Below are 24501 nucleotides of genomic sequence, written 5' to 3'. Positions count from 1 at the left end.
CAGCCTTGCCATTGCATCATAACAGACCCCCGGTTCGCTCCGAGCCAGACTAGTTAGTCAATGAGTAAGTTAGTCGATCGATCGACTGAAGCGAGCCTCCTGCTCACCTTGCCCGAAGCAGGTTTTATTTTTTTATAATATATATATATATACATATATATATATATATTTTTGTTTTTCTGACCATTAACAATGCTGCGTTGTCACCAATATTGATCGCCATAAAAGTGAGGCAGATTAGAGATCCTGAGCTAAAGTTCAAGTATTTACATTTTTGGCCAGGGATAAACATATATTAGTTACAAAATGGAATAATTGTACCAAGGAAATAAGTTAAAGAATGACGTGGATATTAAGTTAAGGAATAGGGACTATAGCCTACATATAAAACAGATAAAAATGTATTAAAAATCAACTAAAAAGTGGAACCAAATCAACAGCACAACCCAAACTTTCGATTTATGATTTTCTTTATATTCTCCATGCTGCAAAAAATGTTGCATAAAAAATATGTAAATAAATTATGCATATATCTGACGATCTATACTATATGTTCACAACAAGATACATGCATACATACATATGTATAAGGCCGGGGAAATATTTACTGCAGTGTAAATAAACAAGTCGCCCGCCATTGTATTGTTTTTTTTGGTTTTTTTCGATTCAAATACTTAATAACAAATGCTCGGCCGCAGAAATGCTCGGCCGAGGCCCCCAGCGAGAAAAGAAAAACCACCTCACAATAACCATTTCGCTCCTCACTCGTTCCCTGATCGCTGGCCGGGCGCGATCTCTATTCGAAAACTTTTCCGCCATATCCGCTTGCGATTTTCCCCTTACAATCGTTCCAGTTTTGTGATTTCATTATATTATATATACATTTTTTTTTTCTTGTGGCTTAACTTGTAAGTTATTCAATCCGCCGGTATATCGTTCCAAATGGCTGCCAATGCACCCGCCGCCCCCGCCCGGCAACGGGAACCCATATTTCCGGCACCAGTGCGAAAAGTGTCCCGAGGAGCAGCCCCATCGAGTGTGTCCAGCAATCCGGCAGTTCCCAAGTCGCCGGATGGACTCAGCTCACTGGTGGGCAGGAAGAGCATCACATCCATGTCGGACGAGGAGATCATCCAGGAGAACCTCAACGAGATACTCGACCTCAAGTCGCGCGTAAGTGATAGAAGTATCCTAGGAATATGTGTCCCTTGAATCAGAATCGATTATTTTCCATGTCTGTGAGTCACTGGAAAATCACCATTGATCACCGTGACGGGGCACGTCATTATATATCGGATCGGATCATGCGGATTTGCAGTTGTTTTCGTGCGACGCCATCGTTTCTGGCGCCCGTCGCCGTCATTACCATCGGCCAAATGTGTCAGACATTAAATCCCGAATTCTTAGTTTTTATACTTAAGATCTTTACACCCGAAAATACAGTGGATATTGAAAATGCAGCCATAGGGAATATAATCTTTAAAAATAAAAGAATGATTTTATTTATTTATATTATAGTTTTACAAGAGGTTTAAATATCTTTCATTTCATATCATACCTTGTTACTTTTCCTTGTGAAAAATAAATAAAGGAAATGTACACAGCTTTTCCACATTCTTAAAGCATTTGTACTTGAAACTCACGCAATTTTATTGAGTGCAAAATAATCAAATGATATTTTCTTACATACCCAAATGTATACAAATGTACATATGGGGAGTGTAATTAAAATAAAAAAGAATACCAAAATCAACAGGAAATGAATGTAAGAAAGATATTTCAGTCTTTTTCCAGAACAAGCTTTAAAAAATTCTGTTTCTTTATTATATAACCGAAGGTTCCAAATTTTTGACTTGAGAATTACAACTTATACGTGGAAATATAATCCTATCAATGCGATTTAGATAATTTTTTAATAAATAATTATATTATTTATACAAAAATTAAAAATATATTTATCAAATCTGAAATTTGATTACAAAAGCAAATGCACTTCTTTTAGGAATAGGATTATAAAACCTAAAGATACAGATTTCTGACTTGAGAATTACAACGAAAGCACGAGATTCTGGACTTGAGAATTTCAATTCATTCGTATAAATGCAAGGAGTATTATTTCAAAGTGTAATTTATTTTCAAAAGCAAGTTCTTTTAATATTAATTACTTTATACAATACTAGTTTTTCTTTTTACATTATAAAAATAAAATTTTTGGAAACTCTTGCTAATATCCACTGTAGCATCTGCGAGTCCATTGTATTTCCCTTTTGTATATATACGACTCTACACAAATGTGTGCATGGAACGTGGGAATTATAAACAAATGTATTTGATGGTATCACACACACTTTTACTTGGAAAACAGAAACATCGACACCTTGAAATTTTTGCCACTGCTTCTCATAGAAATGAGTGAACTTTAATACAATTAATTCTAATTACAGGAGGAGCGAAAAGCAAATGGACGTCTGGTGGCTGTCATTGTATGCTTTCTAGGTGAATATATTTTTAGTAATTTAATATTTAAAATTAATATTTATAAATTCATGTAAAAACAATTCATGGACAGTGCTCTTCCTGGCCGTTTACCATGCCTGCGTTCGAAAGACGGAGAATTCTCTGGCCGGCGTCCTGGTTCCAGCTGGCATCATGCTCTCCTACGGCGCCTGGGTGGTGATCCTGGCCAAGCGGGACAAGCGAAGGCAGGCAATGTTTGTAGGGGACACGCCCAAGCGAGCCACTTGGTTAAATTCACCCAGAGATGTTCGATTTTACAGGAACGACACATCGAGGAGGTGACCCTTAAAAACAAGACCGAAATCGAGCAGCATCATGCCCGGCACCAGGCCAAGATGCAGGCCCAAGCTGGACACTCTACCACGGGTACGGATTCCACCGGCAGCGCCTCGAGCACTCTGCACTATGTCAACGAGCTGATACCCATCGGGGAACACCGCAAGAAGCAGCGACGCCACCGGCACAGGGAGCGAGAGGAAAGGGCCGGCGAACGGGAACGGGAGAGGGAACGGGATCGGGACCGGCAGCATCCCAACACCACGGAGATCGGCGTTCACCGAGGGCCAGCCAAAAGGCCAAGTATACGGCAAAAGCTCTTCGGCCAGTCCATTGTTCACAAGAAACTGGTGGAGGCCCAGAGCGACAGCGCGGACTCCACGGGTCCGGGCCCGGGTCCGGGATCGAGCCGCGGTCCTGGGCACAGTTCAACAACCACTTCCAATCCCGCCGATAAGCGCCAGAGACTGCAGCGTATGGACACCTTGGCCTTGCCGCAGGTGGCCCGAACCAGCTCGGCGCCGTAGACGTACATAGATAGGATCGCCTTTGTATCGCGTAAATAAATGTATTATAAAAAAAATCAATTATAAACAGGAAATCCGACTTTATAAATAGCCGGCAATCAAAGAAAGGAAACTCTCCACAGTCTCCGTCCATCTGGCCGAAACAGAAAACATCTTCGAAATGTTTCCTCACTTGCTAACGTATTTAATTTACTAAAGCAACAAACACGTTCTAATTTTAATTCTTAATTTTTTTGCAAAACCCATTTTTTCAGTAAACTTGAGAAACCAAAGCGAAAATATTTTTAGGATTTTGAATATCCGAAACCATAAATAATAATACAAATTATTACTTCTGTGACATCTATAAGATATAGTGGTCCGATCTGACCAAGAAAGAAGACTCTTTTAAAAAATCAATCTTCTAAAAATGAGAGACTAATTTGCATAGAAACGGACTGGATCGACATTAAGAATAATAATAATAAATAATAATTGATAGCCCTGAAAGGTTATAATAATTGAACTAAAAGGTGTGATAAGAGGAGGCTCTTTCGCTCTTTCAAAATATAATTTAAATATTATCAAGAGGTAATTTTCCAAATCTTTTTCGTATCTCATAAACACAATTATATGTATATTTACATTGTTTGTGCAAATTAATTTTTGGCTTTATTTAACAAACCCATCCCAACTATATACAAGTGTACATATATCCATGTGGTTGCTAATAAATACGGATATCCGCGGATCATTTCGGGCACAATGTGCTCAATAATTGGTAATTGTTATTTCGTTTTAATAGCTTACATGTGGTGGGCCACCCCCTCCATTTCCCGGAATTTCCGCTAAAGCACTGTATTGTTTACTTGCTGTGGAAATCAGTTCATTGTCGAGGAACTATGAACTTCGAAAAATATATACTTATATATGTACAAGGAAGCAAATTTCAGAAAACCGAAGATTGTATACCCTTGAAGTTTGTGATTCGATATATAAGATACCCTTACAGGGTATTATAAATATAATACAAAGTTTGCAACGCACAGAAACAGACAGTTCCGACCCTATAAAGTAAATATAAATATTCTTCATCAACATCAACAGCCGAGTCGATCTAGACATGCCCGTCTGTCCGTTTCTATGCAAACTAATTATATTTAAAATATATATGCATGTGTCTTGTCACTTTTTCTTATGATAGGTTGACATACTATTAAAACATTTTAAGTTGTAAAATATTTTTATAGAAGAAGAAAGGCGCATCGGAGCATGTATATTTTAAATATCAAGCCAAGTACCTATATAAGAAAAAAAAACCGTTAAAAAAATGTTTAACTTAATTAGTTTAAAAATGAAAATCGCCAGTGTGTTTTATCGATTACAGATTACCATTGCCATCTTTTTTATCGATAAACGCAACGTTCATGAACGGCAAATAGTGTGCCCAGAAGCCGCGAAAGCGGACATTTTCTGGGTTTTTCAGATTTTTTAGGGGGAATGCCAAATGCACATCCAGCAACACTGGCTTTAATCCCAGCAGCCACACAACCAAAAGAAATCACAACAAATCTCCAGGGCGACGAAATTCTCGAAAGGCCGGCGCGTACCCGCTGCAACCGCGTCTCCGCCCGTCCCCATCTGCGACGCGACTTCCCGAAGCGCAGCAGAGTTCTGCCCGCCGTCATCGCAACATCGCAGCAGTAGCAGCAGCAGCAGCAGCCGCAGCAGGAACAGGAGCAGCATGGCCCAATCACACCGCGATAGGGAGCGCGGCTCTGGACCGTTGCCGAACCGCTGGCTGTACTGTCCCCGCAAGAGCGACAGCATCATCGCAGAGCGCTTCCTTGCCTTCAAGACGCCACTGAGCCAGAACTTCCAGGACAAAATGCCCATCGAGTGCACCTTCCGTCCCGAGATGCTCTTCGACTACTGCAAGACGCTCAAGGTAGCTACAACAAGCAGTTCTCCTCGATAGACCCCCTCATCCTAATGCCCTTTCCCCTCTCTGCTTGCAGCTGAAACTGGGCCTCTGGGTGGACCTGACCAACACGAAGCGCTTTTACGATCGCTCCACAGTCGAGGAGCGCGGCGTCCAGTACATTAAGCTGCAGTGCCGTGGACACGGCGAAACGCCATCGCCAGAGCAAACGCACAGCTTCATCGAGATCGTGGACAACTTCATCAACGAGCGCCCGTTCGATGTCATCGCCGTTCACTGCACGCACGGCTTCAACCGTACCGGCTTCCTGATTGTCTCCTACATGGTGGAGCGTCTCGACTGCTCCGTGGAGGCAGCCCTGTCTGTCTTTGCCGCCGCCCGGCCTCCAGGCATCTACAAACAGGACTACATTAATGAGCTGTACAAGCGCTATGACGACGAGGAGGACGCTCCCCCGGCCCCGGAGCAGCCCAACTGGTGCCTGGACTATGACGACAGTAACGGCGATGGCTCCGCCCCGGTTGACAGTCGAAAGCGACGCTCATCCACGTCACAGCAAGCAGCAGAGGATGCGGTGGAGGAGGAGACCGAAGAAGTCGATGGGGAGGAGGCTGACGGTGATGGCGACGCGTCCACTTCGGACGGACAGCCACGGAAGAAGCGACGTCGCGAGATGGTCGTTAGGAATGCCACATTCATGGCCGGTGTGCCTGGCGTGCGTCAGGTTAGCGACCAGCCGCGGCTCTCCGAACTGCAGCGCAAGGTGCAGGACTGGTGTCACTGGAACAAGAACGGTTTCCCGGGCTCCCAGCCGGTGTCCATGGACAGAAGCAATATCAAGCGACTCAGCGAGATACCCTATCGGGTGTCGTGGAAGGCGGACGGCACGCGCTACATGATGCTCATCGATGGCCGCGACGAAGTGTATTTCTTTGATCGCAACCACTCGTGTTTCCAGGTGGAGAACGTTGCCTTTTTGAATGGCAAGAACCTGAACGAGCACCTCGACGGCACACTTCTCGATGGGGTAAGTCCAAGCAGGCAGTCACTAGCCACTGGTTTGTAACTAATTGGGTTTTCCAGGAAATGGTGCTGGACAAGATCGGCGAGACAGTCACGCCGCGCTACCTCGTTTACGACATTGTCCGTCTCTCCGATCGCGACGTGCGGGACGAGCCGTTCTTTCCCAATCGCCTGGACTACATTAAGAAGGATGTGATAGGTGCGTATATTTAGATATTTCCCAGCTCCCTTCTTTGCTAATCTGGCCTGGCAGGTCCACGAATCCTGGGCATGAAGCACGGCATCGTCAACCAGCGCACGCAGGCGTTTAGTGTGCGTGGCAAGGATTTCTGGGACATCTGGATGTCTGCCCGGTTGCTGGGCGAAAAATTCTCGCGCACTTTGGCCCATGAGCCGGATGGCCTGATCTTCCAGCCATCCCAGCAGCCATACACCGCCGGCGTCTGCTCCGACGTGTTCAAGTGGAAGCCGCATGAGCTCAACTCGGTCGACTTTCGGCTCAAGATCATAACGGAGCGCGGCGAGGGGTGAGTGCAGTGAGGAGAAGGAGTGTATGGTGTTCAGTCTTGTCTCAGACTGTCTTTCGCTTCAGCCTGCTCACCAAGAAGGTGGGCTTCCTCTATGTGGGCGGCCACGACGCCCCCTTCGGTCGCATGCAGAAGCTGACCAAGGAGATCCGTGATCTGGACAACAAGATTGTGGAGTGTACTCTGAATCAATACGGCAACTGGGAGTTTATGCGGGAGCGAACGGACAAGAAGCATCCAAACAGCTATAACACATGCCGCGGTGAGTTGCCTGCCACCTGATTGCACATATTCAAAATCTTTGAACTGTGGAAAACTCTCTCTCTCATTGGCAGCCGTTGTGGAGAGCATAAGACATCCCATTACCAAGGACTATCTATTAAACTATATCGCGAACTGCGGCTTTCGCGATGACCAAGCCATGATGCCGCCGCCAATCAATGCCCATCAGCATGGGCATGGCCATGGTCACCATGGCCATCATCATGGCGGGGCGCCGGACCAACGGCCCCAGCGACCCCACTAAGCAGTTAGCAGCAGCTTTGCACACCTCATCTCACCACTCACTATTACACCATTAAAGAAAACATGCTCCCCTCCAAGACGACACTAGAAAATTAAACACAACCGCTAATAAATATAATTCAAAATGTGACAATTGCACACGAGTCTGTGTTGCCGAAAAAAAAGCGTGTTTTTACGTTTCTCTTGGATTATGTGAAGCATCTTGAAATCCGCAGCAGGGACAACTTGCATCAACTAGTGTGGCAATATACGATTTTGTATTTAGTAATTTTTACATATTTATATCTTTGCAGAAAATTTGACTAAAAGATTAAGTTAATTTGTTAAAAAAGAAATAAATTTAAAAAAGCTCAATATGAGTACCTCAAGAATTAGTTAATAAAGTTCCAAATTTCAAACCGATTGGTTGAGTAGATTTATCGACTTACATCGATATTCAAAATCACACTTTTCAGGAGAGAGCTTTAAACTTTGTGATACTCATAAATAGACCTTAGTTTAACTCCGCATAACTTCGTCCACTTTGCTATGATCGATGTAAAACTTGGGCACAATCTTCCCAAGATATTGAGCCTTTAAAATAAAAAAAAAGTAACTAGCTTACCCCCCCTTTAGGAATTCAACTATTAACTATCTTGGCAAACCCATTTACTAGGTTTATTATTAAAGAAAACAAAAGTCAGCTAAGGTGAAATAGATTTACATTACACAACACGAAACATTCAAGGCCGTCAGTTAGTTGAGAAGACTTCCGTTCTCGCGCAACGGCTCCTCCTCCAGCCGACCGAGGGAGAGCAAGGCCACCAGAGCTGCTCCCTGCTCCGCCTGCTTCTTGTTCTTTTCCCAAAACGTGCTGCTGTAGCGCTGTCCGTCGAAGGTGCAAATGGCCCGGAAGAGTTTGTCGCACTGCTGCGTTTCGTAGGCGGGCGCCGTCTTGCCCTCCCTACCCGCATGGACATAGAGCAGCGTCTTTGGCAGATGATCGGCTGTGAGGGAAGCAGGAAAAAGGTTAGATAATTCCAGAGTTCCCCCTCCCCTTGGACACTTACAATTCGGATACGTGGAGCGCAGAAAGGGCATATTCCTGCAAATGACGTTGGTGTACTCGTCCGTTATCGCATTGGCCGCCGCCTCCAGTTTTCGACGCTTGGCCTGCGCCTCCGGCGGCTCAACATCCGCCCGTCCCGAATTGCCAAGGGTCTTCAGTTCCTTTTGCTTCCGCCGACAGTAGTCGCCCAGGTGCCAAATCTCGCAGATCTGCTGCAGGGTTTGGCATTGAAGGAAGCGCTTGCCGCGCGGCGTCTCCTGCAGCTCCCGGAGGATGCTCTGCACACAGTACTTGGTGTTGTGCGGCGCATTGTCGTAGTCAACGCACAGGCGCAGATATTTGTCAATGACATCGTCCATGGGCAGCAGGCCCTCTGGCCGGAAGATGCTCACGTTGAGCTGCGCAGCTCGAGCCACCATCACGCTGGCGGCGCCACATTCCCTTTGGAAGCTGCGCAGGTCCTCGTACTTGTGCATGTCACGCGATCCGCCATTGGCGATGATGGGTATGGACACTGCCTGGGCCACGGCTCGCAGGACGTCCGGATGCGGCCGATGCTGGGGTCGCTCATCCCGGGTTCGCGCGTGAATGCCAATGGCGGCGATGCCAGTGGCAGCCAGTTTCTTCACTAGTTCGATGGTGGCGTCCACATCCGGCAGGATGCGGATTTTGCAAGTGACGGGAATGTCAAGATTGGAGCACAGTGTGCGTAGAATCAGAGCTGCCTTGTCCGGCTCGGCGAGCAGAGCGGCACCCATGCCGCCCTTGATCGAGAACTCCTTGGGACAGCCCATGTTGATGTCCAGACCTGAGATGTCGCGCTGCAGTAGCTTGCCCACGGCCAACGCCCGCGTGGCGTCACTGGTGCCCATCTGCAGGACCAACTGGGAGGTCTCCTCGGCGCAAGTGCGGAATACAATTGTCCCATCCGAGGGATCCACAAAGTCCACTGTTCCCAGGGCAGCTGCAAGGGGAACCTGGTTAGATGTATTGCTTCCAGGTCGCAATTCGGATGTGGAATCTACTCACGGTTGAGCCTGCGAATGCTCTTGATCAGCTTGAGGTCGACCAGCTCCTCCGTGTAAACAATGTCCGCGCCCATCTCCAGGGCCAACAGCCGCATGGGCAGTGTTCCGACGCGCACCATGGGCGCCAGAATGAGCTTGTTGGTGTAATCCAGCCGTTGACGCGTCTTCATGCTTGGGCAGGTGTGGAAACGAAGACAAAAACCAAGTGCCTTGAATTTCGAATATTGTCGCAGCATGGATCCACAGGTTCAGCTGTTTTAGAGAAGGGCGATCATCGATAGTTTCGTTGGGCCATCGCATTTTGGGTGGCAATTCTGCATTTTACCAGTGATGACAAGTTTAAAAATGTTCACTCACTCGATTTTTATCCAAGTAATCGATTATGCGGCCCTGGTACTCTGTTATCGTTATCGCCCCAATATATTTATCGAATGTGACCTTCAGCCCTGGCACTGTTGTTTTCATTTTACCGAGCCAAAACTTTGTTAACTTAGTTTGTTTTGCAGTCAAAACCAATAGATCAAATTGTAACGACACGCACGAGACGACCCAGAGGGTAGCCACAAGTAGCTGACATCATCGAAGACGAGACTAGACGAGGCGCGGAGGAAACAACGCCACAAAGAGGACTCCACAATTGGACCCGAGAGCCTAATTAGATTAGCGAACTGTGACGGCAACAGCTGCAACTGCGACCCCATCACATACATGGTGCTAGAAGCCATTAAGGTCTGGCCCAGCAACGTGACCAAGCCCACGCCAGCCGAATCAATCTCAGAGCCAGGACACCCACAGCCCCACGGATCTCCATTACCATTACCCTTGGCAATCACATCAACAACACCAGCAGCACCAGCAGCACCAGCAGCAGCGAAGCAGCAGCAGCAGGCCACGGGCAGCTTGAACGGGATCAGCAGAAGCGGCGTCAGCGACTCTGGCTCGGTTATGCGCATTGCCTGCCCTGGTACGCGCCAGAAGGGGGTCGAGCGCAGCCGGGGCTCGCACGCTGCCTGCATACAATCGATACACTGAGGCTGACCTACGGTCGCCGCCCACGGCAGCTGGCGCTAGCCATGTCCCTGCTGGCGTATGGCGATTCCAGCGACACGGAACCCGACGCCCTCGTCGACTTCACGGCCATGCTCCGGCAGCGCCAGCGTCAGTTTGGCTGCGGCAATAAGGCGCAAGCGGAGCAGGCAGATGATCAGGGCTACTATCTGGAGCAGTATGTGCTGGGCGTGCTGGATTTCAGCTCGCAGTATGGCATCGACTACAGCATCTCCTATACGGCAGCCAATGTGATTGGTCGGCCGACCAAGTATCCGGCCTATGGCGACTACCCGGAGACATTTACCATGCGCACCTACGGCGACTGGTGGAAGCGTGCTCCATCGGCCACCCGGGAGATTCAGGCCCAAAACCTGCCCAAGCTGGCCACCCAGGACTACATTGGTGAGTATGTGTATGTGTCTTTGGTTGTGGCTGCCAACAAACCGTTTCCAGTTGTGTATTTCGAGGAGTTTGTGGTGCCCACGGAGGTGGTCATCTATGAGACCTTCAACCCAGGCGCCGTGGTTCGCATCTGGGCCTATGGGATGACCAAGCATTGGACATGCCTGTGGGAGGCGGAGTCGGAGACGGATAGCGATTTGGCTCGGCCGCCAGCGGACTCGCGTCGCTTTGCGCCGCCGCTCAACAACACCGCCGTAATAACGAAGTGAGTAGCACTGCCAAGAAGTTGTCCTTGAGGTGGGAAGTTAGTTAAGCCCCTTGATCTAGCTTAGCAAGGCTCGAACGCCAATTTGAGGCGAAGCCAGACAAGTTTGATGATGGTTATAAGACACTTTTTAAAGACTCAACAGTCACTAACGCTCCCTCTCTCTCTCTCTCTCTCGTTTGTTGTTTTTCTCGCTCTATTCTCTGCATTGTTTAAACTTTAAAGCACATCCTTAGTAGAATTCGCTTATTCTCACTCATTTTACTCAGTGAAAACAATGATATATAATATATTATAAATTAAAATTAAACAGAATTTTATTCAAGTATTTAAATAGTTATAAAGGAATTAATCTACCCTGCAATTTAAGCTAACATTGTTTTAAATTTAAGCTTTACAGCTACCTAAACCCTATATTCCACCACTCTTGTATCAATTATAGGACGCTGCGGATTGACTTTAATCACAGCAGACTCAACTATTATACGGAAATTGATGCCATCATGCTGTGCGGACGCACCGTCTCCAGGATTAAGAGCCTGCTGGGCAAACAGCAGCGACAGCAGCTTAAAAAACCAGAGTTTGTGTCCCTGCCAGTGGCAATACCATTAACCCCGAAGGCAGAGAGTTCTTTGGAATCGTCGCCCATTAGTGGCGGCGGACCCATTAGTTACAAGCTGCGCTCCCTGAAGTTCCAGCCAAAGTGTCGGCCGGATGGTGCCACCAAGCTGCACGAGTTCATCAACAACGATTTAAGCCAGTTTCTGATGGAGAATCGCGTTGAGGGCGGAGAGCAACAGCAGCCGGCGGTGGTGCCGAGCATCTGCCTGACCGACCTGCCGTTTGAGATCCTTCTCCGCATACTCAGCTACTTGGATCTCAAGTCGCTGTTTCGCGTTGGCCAGGTGTCCCGCATCTTCTATGACATCTCCTCCCATCCCTTACTCTATGCCGAGCTCAGCCTGAAGCCGTACTGGCATTTGGCCAGCTCAACGCTCCTGTGCACGCTGGCCCTGCGGGCGACCATGCTGCGCAAGCTGGATCTCTCCTGGTGCGGCGGTCTAGGCAACATCTCGCCCACCGAATTCAAGAAGTGAGAGTGAAAGTATTTCATGTTTTCTGTGGAATTCTCACGCCTTTTTGTTACTTTTGTAGATTTCTGACCCAACGCGGCGATAATCTCACCCACCTGCGGCTTAACTCGTGCAAATTTCTCAATTCCAGCTGCATTGAAACCGTGGGCATAGTCTGTGATAATCTGATAGGTGTGTGTTGTACATTATACCTTGTCTTGCTCTTATTTATAATGATTTCTCCGTCAGAGTTGAGCCTGCGCAACTGTGCCACTGATCCGCCGCTGCTAAACTTCTCCTGTCTGGCCAATCTGAAGAATCTGGAGCGTCTCGATCTTTTTCAAACGGCCTTTGAGCCCGAATTGCTGCTCAGTATGCTGGAGGGGAATCGGAAACTGAAACACCTGAATCTAGGTAAGTAGTAGAGCTGGAAAAAAATATAATGTAGTTACTAAGGAATCAAGCGTTTTGCTCATTTTGTTACAGCATTTTGTGGTGTATCTGTGAACATGGACAATGTGGCCGCCCACTTGGCCACATACAACACGCAGCTAATCTCCTTGGACCTGTGGAAGGCGCACTTTCTGTCAGCCCGCGGACTCCTTTCGCTGGCACGTCTACATCAGTTGGAGGAGCTCGACCTGGGCTGGTGGTAGGTGGACTGGACGACTTGGACTTGGTGGTTGGTCAAGGAGATAATGATAATTATCCTTTCCCCATAAATGTGCACAGCTTGCGGGAGGCATCGCTGGGAGATGGCCTGTTCCAGCTGCTATCCAACTGCCCAAAGCTGAAGAAGCTCTTCTTGTCGGCGGTGCGCGGTACCACCGAACGGGATCTCATGCATATTGCCGCGTTGGGCAAGAGCCTGGAGCAACTGGACCTAATGGGGATCCTGAACATAACGCACGAACGAGTTTATGAGTGGGTTTAAAAAATAAATAAATAAGATGCGGAGCGGTGTGGCGTATTTCGTTGCTATCAAAAAATTTGATTTGCATTTCGCAAATGAAATATACTCCCTTTCGTATCTTATTTATTATATGCTTACAGATCCAGTTTTACTTTATAAAATTAACCTTTTACCTTGCAGCATCTTGGTTCACTGTCCCAAGCTTCAGTTGCTCGATCTAAGCTTCTGCGACAACATCATGGATCGGGATGTGAGTAGACGTAGCCTTTAAGCTACCTTTCTCTAACAGTTCTTTCGTCTTGCAGTTCGATGTGCTGGCTGATTGGTCGCGTCACTTCAACGTTGACATCAAAAGCAGTCGCGTTTATGTGCCCAGATAGTGGAAAGTATGTGCTATAATTCCTGGTACCGTGATAAGTGTACATATACTTAGATCCTACATGAGGCGGCACTCTCCCTCGCTTCTGTTTCTGTTTGTAGTAAAATGTTAACCGTGTTATAAATGTTAAATATTTGAGATTAAACTTGGCGATTTTATAAAAAAAAAATCATTAAACTGATGTGTCTTTTTATTGGTTTTTATTTTGGAAAAGATAAGTTACAAGGGGAGGAGGATACTGCCTTAGCACACCCAAGTTAAAACTATAACTCACCCTTAGGGATTCCACGGTGACCACTGGCTTTTGTCATTTAATACTTCTTAGCTTCATGCTAATCATCTTGGCTTGATTCCAGACCCCTTTTTATATTTTTTATACTTTTATATTTCTGTAGGCTACATCCTTATCCTAGAACCTAAACTCGTTGGGTAACTCACGCGAAATGATAGAAGTATCTAGCATAAGTGTTTTTCATAATTCCGATATCCTCCATTTTTTTTTATTAAATTTCCTAATCTGGACCTTGAAAAGGGAAACCTATTCGCTGAGTGCCCAGCAATTAGTTTTTGGAGCTATTGCGAACTACTCCACGCTTCTAGGCCATCTGGAACCAGTTACGCCAGTAGATCATGACACCCTCATAGCAAACGAGTCCAACATGACCATATCAAAGACGGTAACCTATTCTGACAAAATAAGTCTCAACAAAACATGGTCCATCAATCAGCTGGGAAACTCAATGTAAAAATCAAGTTGCTAGTTGCAAGGCTAAAAAGGCAAATAGTTTATGCACTATTCTGCCAGGCATCTAAGCCTTCTTACACTTACAAACAATTCACAAAAACATTTGGTGTGTAGTATGCACACATAACGAATACGCACTGTACCCAGAGTACTTAAAGAGTGCGCACTGTAATACTTTATTGCAGTGTTTACATATTTCAATGTCACGGTCACAAATCTTAAATGGCCGAAATATGAACCGATCGCTATGGTTTAGCCCGCACACAGAAAGTGCTAGCGTCGGCATATTCGTAACGAACGGACTGCACACGCATACCCCCTCGCGCCTCCACCTGAGAGTGCATAGCCAAGGTACATAAGTACTTTCCTTTACATATAAGAATATATATATGCAGCCGTCTCTCTGCCGCCGCCTGCGAGCAGCGCAGCTACGAGACCTAGTTTAAATTATAACTTAAGGAATATTGTAAAGAACCTTTTGAGAGTTGGAGCGGCACCATAGCTGCTCCTACTTAACCAAACCAATAAATAAAATATCAACTGAAAACTTAAATAAAAGTCTTATACATTTTCGGCACGATCGGGATCATCATATTTCATGGCGACCGTCTGCGGATAACCTGCATAAATAACAAAAAAAAAAGTAATAAAATAACAAAAAAATTACAACACCAAACCACCAATCTCACTTCATACAAAATAAAGAAAAGTGAAAAAATAGAAATGTCACGGCCAAAAATAGGAGTACGGCATTGCAGTGTGTCCCTGATAATGCAATATGAAGCCATCGAAATAGCAAGCGACATAATCGAGGAGCTCAGTGCAGACGACACTAACAAGGACATCGCAAGGGAGCTAAAGAATCATTTTAACGAAAATTATGGTCCGTATTGGCAGTGCATCGTGGGAGGCGCATTCGAATCGTCGGTAAAGGCCGAGCAGGATACGCTCATCCATTTTTTCATAGGAGAGCGGGACATATTGCTGTTCAAAGCAATAGAAAATAGCGTGGCGGACACGCAAAATCAACACCAATAAAAATAAAACAAGTGAATAAAAAGTGATGGGAAGAGCTGGTGCGAAAAATCGCATGAAGAAGAGAATAGCCCATTTAAAGTGGCTTTTGTACGCTAAAGAACCACCGCCAACGTGGGCCACGGCCCAGAAACTCCAAGCAGAACTGGATTTCCTGAAAATAGAAGTGACTAAACCAACACAAAAAAGCGCAATCACAACTGACCCAGCCATCAAGCAGATAAAATCAGTATATAACGAAAAAACAAAACCACCACATTCAGAGCCAATTCCCGAAAAACCGCAAACCTGCCCGGCCGACTGCCCCGGACCCCTCTTCTCTGCGGCATGCAAATATACATGCGCGAAGCTGAATAAGTAACCTGTGCGAAGACCAGCACCGGTACCGCCTGAGCCCATAGGCCCAGGACATCAGCAGCTGAAACACCAACCTGTGCGAAGACCAGCACCGATGCCGCCTGAGCCCATAGGCCCAGGACATCAGCAGCTGATAACACACGTGTGAGTGGCAGGCCGCCTCTTACACCTACGAGGGAGCGTCAGCGAAGCCAGGCCGGCGACGACCAGCTGACGCGACGACACGGGATCCCGGAGCAGCAGTAATAGAATATAATTTGCACTGCGTTGCATAATTTTTTGCGAGTGCACTACGATGCACCTTTTTTTTTTACCACCTATTGTAAAATTGAGCGGAATCTTTTCTGCCCGATTAGAAGTGTAGCCTGTAAAGCTATGCGAAAAATTAGGCAGGAAAATTGTTAATTTAGATGCGCAGTAATGCGATAAGTAAATTTTCAATAGAAAACCATAACAATTTTAATGAAATCAGTAAACTTTCAATAGAAGATCTGAATAATTTCAATAAAACACTTCATACACATGCAACAGAATTTTACACAAAACCCAGAAAAATGACTTTGGATATAAAAACAGTGGACTCCACTGCCAATGTCATCAACAAAGTAGAGTCTAGTAACATAGATTTATACTGGGTCCATATTCTTTTAATAATCATTGTTGTTGTCATGTGCGCTAATTTCTTTTATAAAATTTACAAACTGCACAGCAGGTGCCTAAAAAAGAAATACATAAGCCGGGGAAATGACCTGGATAAGATTTAGGCAGTACAATAACAACAATGATTAAAAACTAACATATTCAATAATTAAAATCCACATTTTCAATAAAACAACACAACAACACAAACACTACACCTTCTTTTTTCAATGGCTAAATGGATTGGAACACAATCTTTAAAGAATTAGGAGACATAAAATCGAATTTTGACAGGTCTTATAAATCCTTAGCTCAAAACAGACCAATCCAGAAGAACACCGTCAGGAAACACGTCGAAATATTGGTAGAGTGCTTTAACGAAGCACGCATACTAATATATGAGCAAATAAGAATAGGAATAAATTACTATACGACCATAGGGTAAACGATATAGATATATCAGTAGGCGACCAGGTATTGTTAAAAAACGAAACAGGTCATAAGTTAGATGTTAAATACACCGGTCCTTACGTAGTAACGGAAATAGGTGATAGGGATAATATAGTCATAGCCAATGATAAACGTAAGACACAAACAGTTCATAAGGATAGGTTAAAAATCTTTATTTCATAATTTGCATTTAGTATGGCCATACACATTCATAAATACACACCCATATCTACACATTAATACACTTACAAAATACACAAAAAAAAAAAAAAAAACCGAACAAAACTAAAACAAAAAAAAAAATAGCAAAAATAAAACAATTAAAAGTGTATTAATTATAAACCTTAGTATAAAATAACTTCACTATGTTACGTTATTTTTCAAAAGGAGGGAGATGTAGTATGCACACATAACGAATACGCACTGTACCCAGAGTACTTAAAGAGTGCGCACTGTAATACTTTATTGCAGTGTTTACATATTTCAATGTCCCGGTCATAAACCTTAATTGGCCGAAATATGAACCGATCGCTATGGCTTAGCCCGCACACCGAAAGTGCTAGCATCGGCATATTTGTATCGAACGGACTGCACACGCATACCCCTCGCGCCTCCACCTGAGAGTGCATAGCCAAGGTACATAAGTACTTTTCTTTACACATAAGAATATATACATATATGCAGCCGTCTCTCTGCCGCTGCCTGCGAGCAGCGCAGCTACGAGACCTAGTTTAAATTATAACTTAAGGAATATTGTAAAGAACCTTTTGAGAGTTGGAGCGGCACCAAAGCTGCTCCTACTTAAATAAACCAATAAAGAAAATAACTAAAAACAATACAAACCAAGACTTATAATTTTACGGCACCTTCGGAATAATCATATTTCAATAAACAAGCTCTAAACAGACAGAGCCTTGTTCTATTCAAAGTAAACTGCGATGACATTATCACAAGCCACACCAAAAAGTTATGGTAATATTAAATTTGATCAAATCGAAAGATCATCATTCATATTAACAGCAAAGGAACCCTCGGTTCCGACAGATCATTTTTATTTTGAAGCAGGACACACACTAAATGATTCCGACAGATCAGTTTTATTTTGAAGCAGGACACACACTAAATGATTCCGAAGCCATTTACCCCACCGTCGAGAAAGAAATGGGCAACCAAATACTTTCTACCTTTTCAGAAAAAACATTTCAAATTGTCACAGACCACAGACCTTTAGCGTAATGAACTTCAAAGAACCAAATTCAAAATTGGCTTGAAGGAAACTCCAACTTTTGAAATACGACTACGAGGTGGTGTATAAGAAGAGATCACAGAATAACAGGACTTCTTTAATTCCAGCCAGTTTTTTGTTTTTAAGGTATTCCAAAGAAGCTGGTTTTAGATCAGGGGGAAGAATTTTCCGGCAAGTTTTCGTTTACTTTTATAATCATTACGACATCATAAAACAGGTAATGTCATTTCAACAATCATCAAGTAACTCACCGATGGAAAGATTACACTCACCTTGACAGAAATTTACAGAATAATTCTCAAAAATAAAAATAAGAATACGCTTCTTAAGGATTAATTCATTCATTCTGAAAAAAAACCTAAAATCACATCGTTCATTAAATCATAATATTTAATTATTTATATGCATTTAGTAGAGACATATGGTAATACATTACTCTATTTGTTTGGCATCAATATATGATTATTCATATTTTATTATTTCGGTCATTCTGGCAGTTAAAATTTCTCCTTTTTTCTGTAAATAAATCCTCAAACATTACATAAGAATTCAATAAATCAAATTATTATTATTATATAAATTGTTTTATTAAAAAATATTTTCCGAAATGAATATAGAATTAATATTATAGAATTGTAATAGGAACAATCAGATTAAATTGGCATTAATTTTCATGGAAATTTAAAAACTTTAAAAATCTCGTTGTATTTGTTATTTATTGGTATTAGTTTTAAAAATGGAAAAGTTTTCAATATAAATTTTGTTTATATTTATTTAAAAATGATACAAAATGCTTTACTTCAATTAATATAAATTTAGGAAACGTAGAAATACATAATATTCGGACTTTAATAAATGTTTCCATGTAAAAAATTACTTTTGATGTGTTTTTAGAAAATATCAATTCTGGGTTTTTGGATTCAGTGAAAATATATGGATATCTAAACCCTAAACTGTACTATCTTTTGCAAAAAAAAAAAGACTACAAAGACTTTAATTAACATTTTTATTTTTATTTTGTTGAAACAAGAAATAAGCTCGCTAATTTGATTGTTGTGGCGATCGTTCCAGGCGGCTTGATTTTCTACAGGCAAACTCTATATTTTTTAAAGCCTTTTAAGATCTTGTGCTTATACCAAAAGGAGCGGCTTTATAAGACTCCGAATATGGCCTAGTAAATATGTGTATATAATGGCCACCACATCGCGTTGTAAATATATTATATAGCATTTTACTGTGGGCAAATACCATCAGTGCCAAGGATAACGACAGACGGGGGAAACTCAATTGAGCTCCGTATTCATTTTAGAGTTACAGCCAGTGGTCCTGTTTAGGTACTTCAGTTAAATAATAATAATTAATATTATATATTAATCTGCGCAAAAGATCGTTTGGCATAAATTTGAGGCCTTTGAAAGCAGCTAGCCTTGCCCAAAGAAGTATTACCCAAGTTCAAAGAGGCGAGTTAATTAAAAACTTAATTAATTTGTATAAAATATAAGGTCTTCTTCGTTGTTTTTAGTAATCTTTTTTTTTTCTTGCAAATAATATGCAACTATATGTATTATTTAAACACAATTAATACATGCACAGCTAAGATTTTTTGCTAATTTGAAGAACGTATTGAAAATTAGTTTTAAATAATTTTTGCAGTATTGAAATATTTTTTGAAGCGAAGCATTTAGTATAGGGTTTTTGCAAATATATGAAATTATTATTATTATATGAAATTAATTTGCTGTTGAAAAATATAATTTTTTAAGATAAATATTTATATATTTTGTTACTTTATTTATATTATATAAAAGAATTTCCAGGACCACAGTTTTAAAGCTGATTGTTCCTTCATTATATAGTCTGGATTATTAAAAAATTTGATAAGATAACCATTATTTAACCATTATTTAAAATTTCAAACACATTTTTTAATAGTTTTCTGTTCATTTCAAACAAAAATCAAAATTAGCTTTTAATTTGTTTTAAATATTTAATTTTATTTTCTAGAATACTCAGCTCCATGTTTATATTTATTAGTCTTTTATTTTATTCTCACTTTAAAAACTTGACCATTTTTAACAATTTTAACTTTGATAAAATTAATATTTGATGTTCACTTTGGTTGTTTTCGAGACTGACTTGGTACCAAAAAAGATTGCTCTTCGTTTGAAGCTCTGCAACTGACTGAATGGCGGTCTTCAAATTCAAAGAACACGAGTTCTTGAATATATGTACATATATAGATATATATATATATATAAATATATATACATATACGTATGTATAATGTAAGCCGATCGGTCGTCAGGGAAAATACAGGCCCGGAGCCATGAAATGCGGGTGCAAAGACTTAAATATTTCCTTCATTTGGAAAATAAATTACATTTTATTTAAGCACAAATAAAAAGGAATATGAAATAAAAATAGGATGGCGATTCGTGGCAATTTTATGGCTAAAAGCCTTTTATTTTTCTATCAGTGTACCAACCAAAAAAAATGAAGAATATTTTGGAAAGTCGAAGTTTGTATACCCTTGCAGCTTGCAATTCCTTATTGGAAATTGATCATAAATAAATAAGCATTAAATGCATTAATTTAAATGTCTGTGCTAGTTAGTATTAGGTTAACAAATCAACACAATAAATTCAAAATTTAAAAACTATGCTTATTAATATTATATTTTTAGAATTTTTATACAAGTTATTTATTGTTCAGAAAGATTATGGCTAGATCGATACTAAAAAATAATATAATAATAATAAGAATAACTCTTTCACAACGTTGCAAACTTGTGGCTAAAGTTATATTACCCTAAAAAAGATAAAGAACATATTTATTCCTCGCAATACGATCCGCAATGAATGACCAGTATATATAAGAAACTAAATATGCTGCCTAAGCAAGTTATCAATGATATCTCCAAATACATATGTACATACCATACATAGTTTGCAAGAACTTTTGATGATATCAAAATTGTAAAGATATTAATACGAAAATTACCTTTTTTTTTAAGCAAGATATTCCGTAAGGAATATATATATATTATAAGCAGACTTTTCTTTTATAGAGAAAAACTTTTTAAATTAAAATGGTTTCATTACCATCAATTGACTTATAAAGTCGAAATTTGCTCCTTTGCTTTATTGATCCTTTTGGACCAGGACCAGGAACCAGGAGCAAATAAGAATACATTGATCACATATACAGTTGCGGCAAAAAAAATAGCACCATGACATATATTTTTCATTATTGATTAATTGTTTTATAACTATTCATATATTTAACTTGTTTAAGGCTTTTATTTTTACTTTAGGCTCTAATTTATCGAAATACACTGCAAGTGTCGTCGATAATAACATGAAATTGAAATATTTACATTAAGAATGTGAACGTTGAACATTTTAGGCGGCAACAAAAATAGCACTATTTCAAAAATAACTTAAGAAAACGAAAAAAAACGAAAAAAAATACGGGAAGTTCTGGAATATTTGAATTCATTTGTATTCCTTATCGATATAGTGTATTAATATTTCGTTGTAAAAGCTTTGGCAGCAATGACAGCAGCACAACGTCTCGGCATAGAATTGACCAAGTTTTGACACCTTTCCCGTGGAATACTGCTCCATGATTCTTGAATGGTGGCCCAGAGCTCCTGATTAATCCTTGGTTTTGCATTGGAAACATATTTTTTTACATCAGACCAAAGATTCTCTATCGGGTTTATGTCTGGAGACTGAGCAGGCCAATCCATTAGGTGAAGCGATCTGTCTTGAAACCACTTAGGAGCTTTCTTGCTGGTATGTTTAGGGTCGTTATCCTGTTGGAAGACCCACAACAACGGTATTTCGTATTCTGCATAAGACAGCATCACTGTTAGCAAAATATCGCAATAGACATGTTGATCCATAATACCTTTTATCCAATGTATTGGACCCACTCCGTAATAAGAAAAGCATGCCCAAACCATGATACTCGTTCCACCGTGTTTTATGGTCTTGCAGGTGAAACTTGGGCGGTATTCCGAATTGGGGGGTCGCCGTACATAGGATCGAGATCCTCTTCCTCCAAATAGCACGATTTTGCTTTCATCCGACCATAGGATGTTTGGGCATGCTTTTCTTATTACGGAGTGGGTCCAATACATTGGATAAAAGGTATTATGGATCAACATGTCTATTGCGATATTTTGCTAACAGTGATGCTGTCTTATGCAGAATACGAAATACCGTTGTTGTGGGTCTTCCAACAGGATAACGACCCTAAACATACCAGCAAGAAAGCTCCTAAGTGGTTTCAAGACAGATCGCTTCACCTAATGGATTGGCCTGCTCAGTCTCCAGACATAAACCCGATAGAGAATCTTTGGTCTGATGTAAAAAAATATGTTTCCAATGCAAAACCAAGGATTAATCAGGAGCTCTGGGCCACCATTCAAGAATCATGGAGCAGTATTCCACGGGAAAGGTGTCAAAACTTGGTCAATTCTATGCCGAGACGTTGTGCTGCTGTCATTGCTGCCAAAGCTTTTACAACGAAATATTAATACACTATATCGATAAGGAATACAAATGAATTCAAATATTCCAGAACTTCCCGTATTTTTTTTCGTTTTTTTTCGTTTTCTTAAGTTATTTTTGAAATAGTGCTATTTTTGTTGCCGCCTAAAATGTTCAACGTTCACATTCTTAATGTAAATATTTCAATTTCATGTTATTATCGACGACACTTGCAGTGTATTTCGATAAATTAGAGCCTAAAGTAAAAATAAAAGCCTTAAACAAGTTAAATATATGAATAGTTATAAAACAAATAATCAATGAAGAAAAATATATGTCATAGTGCTATTTTTTTTGCCGCAGCTGTATGTACCTACCGAAAATAAGACTGGCTGTAAATCTCTGAGCAAATGGAAATACAAATCCCATTGTAATGGGTATAACATTGAAAAAAGGAAGTATGTACAAAAAAAATAAAGACTATAAATAGTCTACATATATTTCATTCTCAGTAAATCCTTATCATATTTGGTTTAATCCTTGCTTCCTCGTCCCGGCACGGTCTGTGTGATCCAATTCAGATATGGCAGATTGCCGTTTTGAATGGGCAACGAGATGACTTCGGCGACGCTGTATGGATGATTCTCGCGGACGAACTTGCTCAACTCGTCCACGCGTTCGGTGCGCGTTTTAATCATCAAAAGGGTTTCGCTGTCCTGGTTGACTTTGCCCTCCCACAGGTAGATGGACTCGATCTCCGGCACAATATTAACGCAGGCGGCCAGCCGCCGTTCGATAATACTGCTGGCCAGCTTCTTGCCCGTTTCCCGATCTGGCGTGGTCACAAAGACCACAGAATTGGTGTCGGCTTGGTAGGACTCCGCGGCTGCTCCGGCTGCTCCCGCCTCCTTGCCGCTGCTCATCTTTGCAGCTGATCTCGGGATATCGAAGAAATGCTGGTTGCTCTGGCACAAACGGCTCGATATCTTGGAAGTTGATGGCCTTGCGACAGTGGATGTGGATGCGGATGCAGATGCTATCGCGATGCACAGGTTGCTTGCAAAGAGCCAGCGAAAGGTCAAAAATTTTCCACAGACAAGATTCTGCATTAGAGCTGTCGAAAATATATCAAAATATTCGAGTGTATATCGATATTTTAAAAATAAATTAAGACTTTTCACAGGGACTGTGCATTTTGGACAAAATGCTTAATTTGTCTTTTAAAAAAAAGATAGGAACCTGGTGGACAATAAGATTAGTTAAAAATGGAAGTGCATCTAACCGATTGTTTCTTTAATTGTTTATTCGATATGTTATCGTGCCCAATTAGCATCACTACCACTGGGGAAACCGCGGAGTTAAAACAAATTCATTAAATCATAAATTCTCACATGTATTTTGTATTTGGAAGAGTATTTAATAATACATTTGTTTACGCAAAATATGACTGATTGGTTATTCGAATTTAAGTTTTCTCTTGATCACCTCCAAGGTGGAGAGTTGAGCAGGTCAGTTGTGAATGGACAGTTTTGGTTTGCTTTAAACGGTCTGGGTGATTTCAGAAGTCATAGCGGTCGGGTTTTTTCCTGGCCTCCAGGAAAGGCCAGACGACGTCGACCAAAGCCTTTGGATGGACCTCGGCCTTCAGCAGCTCGATGCACAGGTCTAGTTCCGTCGGCGACAGACCCGTATTGATGAGCAGGGATATGCCCTGCAGGGCGGCTTGTAGCGGAGATGTAGGAGGTGCAGTTTGTGTCTCTGGCGGTGCCTTTGACTTTGAATCCTGATTTTTGCCCCGTCCAGTTCCTTGCGACATTGTCAGATTTGAGTTGAGCCTGTGTCAGTGCATTGATATGTCATACAATAACCTGCAAATGGTATTATTAAGACTGGCTCGCTTATTTTGTAAATTATTTTACGCTTATTTGATATTTTATGCTTGCCAGGCAATAGAAATTGATTAAGAAAACAGTTGTTTACAATAGAGATGTAATTAGAGCTGTAAATAAAAGCGATTCCACAATCGATTTCGATAGCTCGGAACTAGTACCGCCAAAGG

General features: G+C 42.0%; 6 protein-coding genes and 1 long non-coding RNA gene across 10 annotated transcripts; 3 read left to right on the top strand and 4 right to left on the bottom strand.

The window, feature by feature from the left end:
* The first annotated feature begins 770 nt into the window (after window positions 1-770).
* On the top strand, window positions 771-4042 carry LOC108076678 (pre-mRNA-splicing factor 38B). 4 transcript variants are annotated; one of them, XM_017169613.3, is made up of 4 exons: window positions 771-1173; window positions 2445-2496; window positions 2570-2715; window positions 2778-4042. In XM_017169613.3, the coding sequence occupies exons 1-4, from the start codon at window positions 943-945 to the stop codon at window positions 3318-3320; spliced, it is 972 nt and encodes a 323-aa protein (XP_017025102.1). In that variant the 5' UTR covers window positions 771-942; the 3' UTR covers window positions 3321-4042. The 4 variants fall into 4 exon arrangements, with proteins under 4 accessions (XP_017025102.1, XP_070144753.1, XP_070144754.1 ...); XM_070288652.1 differs by lacking the exon at window positions 771-1173 and adding an exon at window positions 2309-2335 and having other exon boundaries at window positions 2778-4041; XM_070288653.1 differs by lacking the exon at window positions 771-1173 and having other exon boundaries at window positions 2351-2496; window positions 2570-2702.
* A 772-nt stretch (window positions 4043-4814) lies between these two features.
* On the top strand, window positions 4815-7449 carry mRNA-cap (mRNA capping enzyme). Its single transcript, XM_017170244.3, has 6 exons — window positions 4815-5247; window positions 5318-6268; window positions 6325-6463; window positions 6518-6791; window positions 6857-7053; window positions 7127-7449. The coding sequence occupies exons 1-6, from the start codon at window positions 5044-5046 to the stop codon at window positions 7315-7317; spliced, it is 1956 nt and encodes a 651-aa protein (XP_017025733.1). The 5' UTR covers window positions 4815-5043; the 3' UTR covers window positions 7318-7449.
* Window positions 7450-7947: 498 nt separating this feature from the next.
* On the bottom strand, window positions 7948-9697 carry Dus2 (Dihydrouridine synthase 2). The gene is made up of 3 exons (XM_017169538.3): window positions 9394-9697; window positions 8366-9328; window positions 7948-8302 (listed from the first exon to the last, which is right to left on the bottom strand). The coding sequence occupies exons 1-3, from the start codon at window positions 9626-9628 to the stop codon at window positions 8052-8054; spliced, it is 1449 nt and encodes a 482-aa protein (XP_017025027.1). The 5' UTR covers window positions 9629-9697; the 3' UTR covers window positions 7948-8051.
* Window positions 9698-9831: 134 nt separating this feature from the next.
* On the top strand, window positions 9832-13542 carry Fbxl4 (F box and leucine-rich-repeat gene 4). Its single transcript, XM_017170232.3, has 9 exons — window positions 9832-10844; window positions 10896-11109; window positions 11552-12202; window positions 12265-12374; window positions 12432-12596; window positions 12669-12834; window positions 12915-13106; window positions 13276-13345; window positions 13401-13542. The coding sequence occupies exons 1-9, from the start codon at window positions 10466-10468 to the stop codon at window positions 13473-13475; spliced, it is 2022 nt and encodes a 673-aa protein (XP_017025721.1). The 5' UTR covers window positions 9832-10465; the 3' UTR covers window positions 13476-13542.
* LOC138929095 (uncharacterized) lies at window positions 11656-14618 on the bottom strand. Its single transcript, XR_011445511.1, has 4 exons — window positions 13749-14618; window positions 13269-13565; window positions 12667-13077; window positions 11656-12609 (listed from the first exon to the last, which is right to left on the bottom strand). It is a non-coding gene; the product is annotated as an uncharacterized lncRNA (long non-coding RNA).
* Window positions 14619-22905: 8287 nt separating this feature from the next.
* LOC108076668 (divalent-cation tolerance protein CutA) lies at window positions 22906-23580 on the bottom strand. Its single transcript, XM_017169603.2, has one exon. It carries the CDS (start codon window positions 23549-23551, stop codon window positions 22976-22978), a length of 576 nt encoding a protein of 191 aa, XP_017025092.1. The 5' UTR covers window positions 23552-23580; the 3' UTR covers window positions 22906-22975.
* A 234-nt stretch (window positions 23581-23814) lies between these two features.
* LOC121502165 (uncharacterized) lies at window positions 23815-24496 on the bottom strand. The gene is made up of 2 exons (XM_041775163.2): window positions 24362-24496; window positions 23815-24310 (listed from the first exon to the last, which is right to left on the bottom strand). Exon 2 carries the CDS (start codon window positions 24256-24258, stop codon window positions 24001-24003), a length of 258 nt encoding a protein of 85 aa, XP_041631097.1. The 5' UTR covers window positions 24259-24310; window positions 24362-24496; the 3' UTR covers window positions 23815-24000.
* Between the last annotated feature and the right edge of the window lie 5 nt (window positions 24497-24501).

Source organism: Drosophila kikkawai, chromosome X, assembly GCF_030179895.1.
Source record: "Drosophila kikkawai strain 14028-0561.14 chromosome X, DkikHiC1v2, whole genome shotgun sequence".
Taxonomy (NCBI): Eukaryota; Metazoa; Arthropoda; class Insecta; order Diptera; family Drosophilidae; genus Drosophila; species Drosophila kikkawai.
The sequence above is the reverse complement of the archived record's forward strand: the minus strand, read 5'-3'. Positions and strand labels throughout refer to the sequence as shown.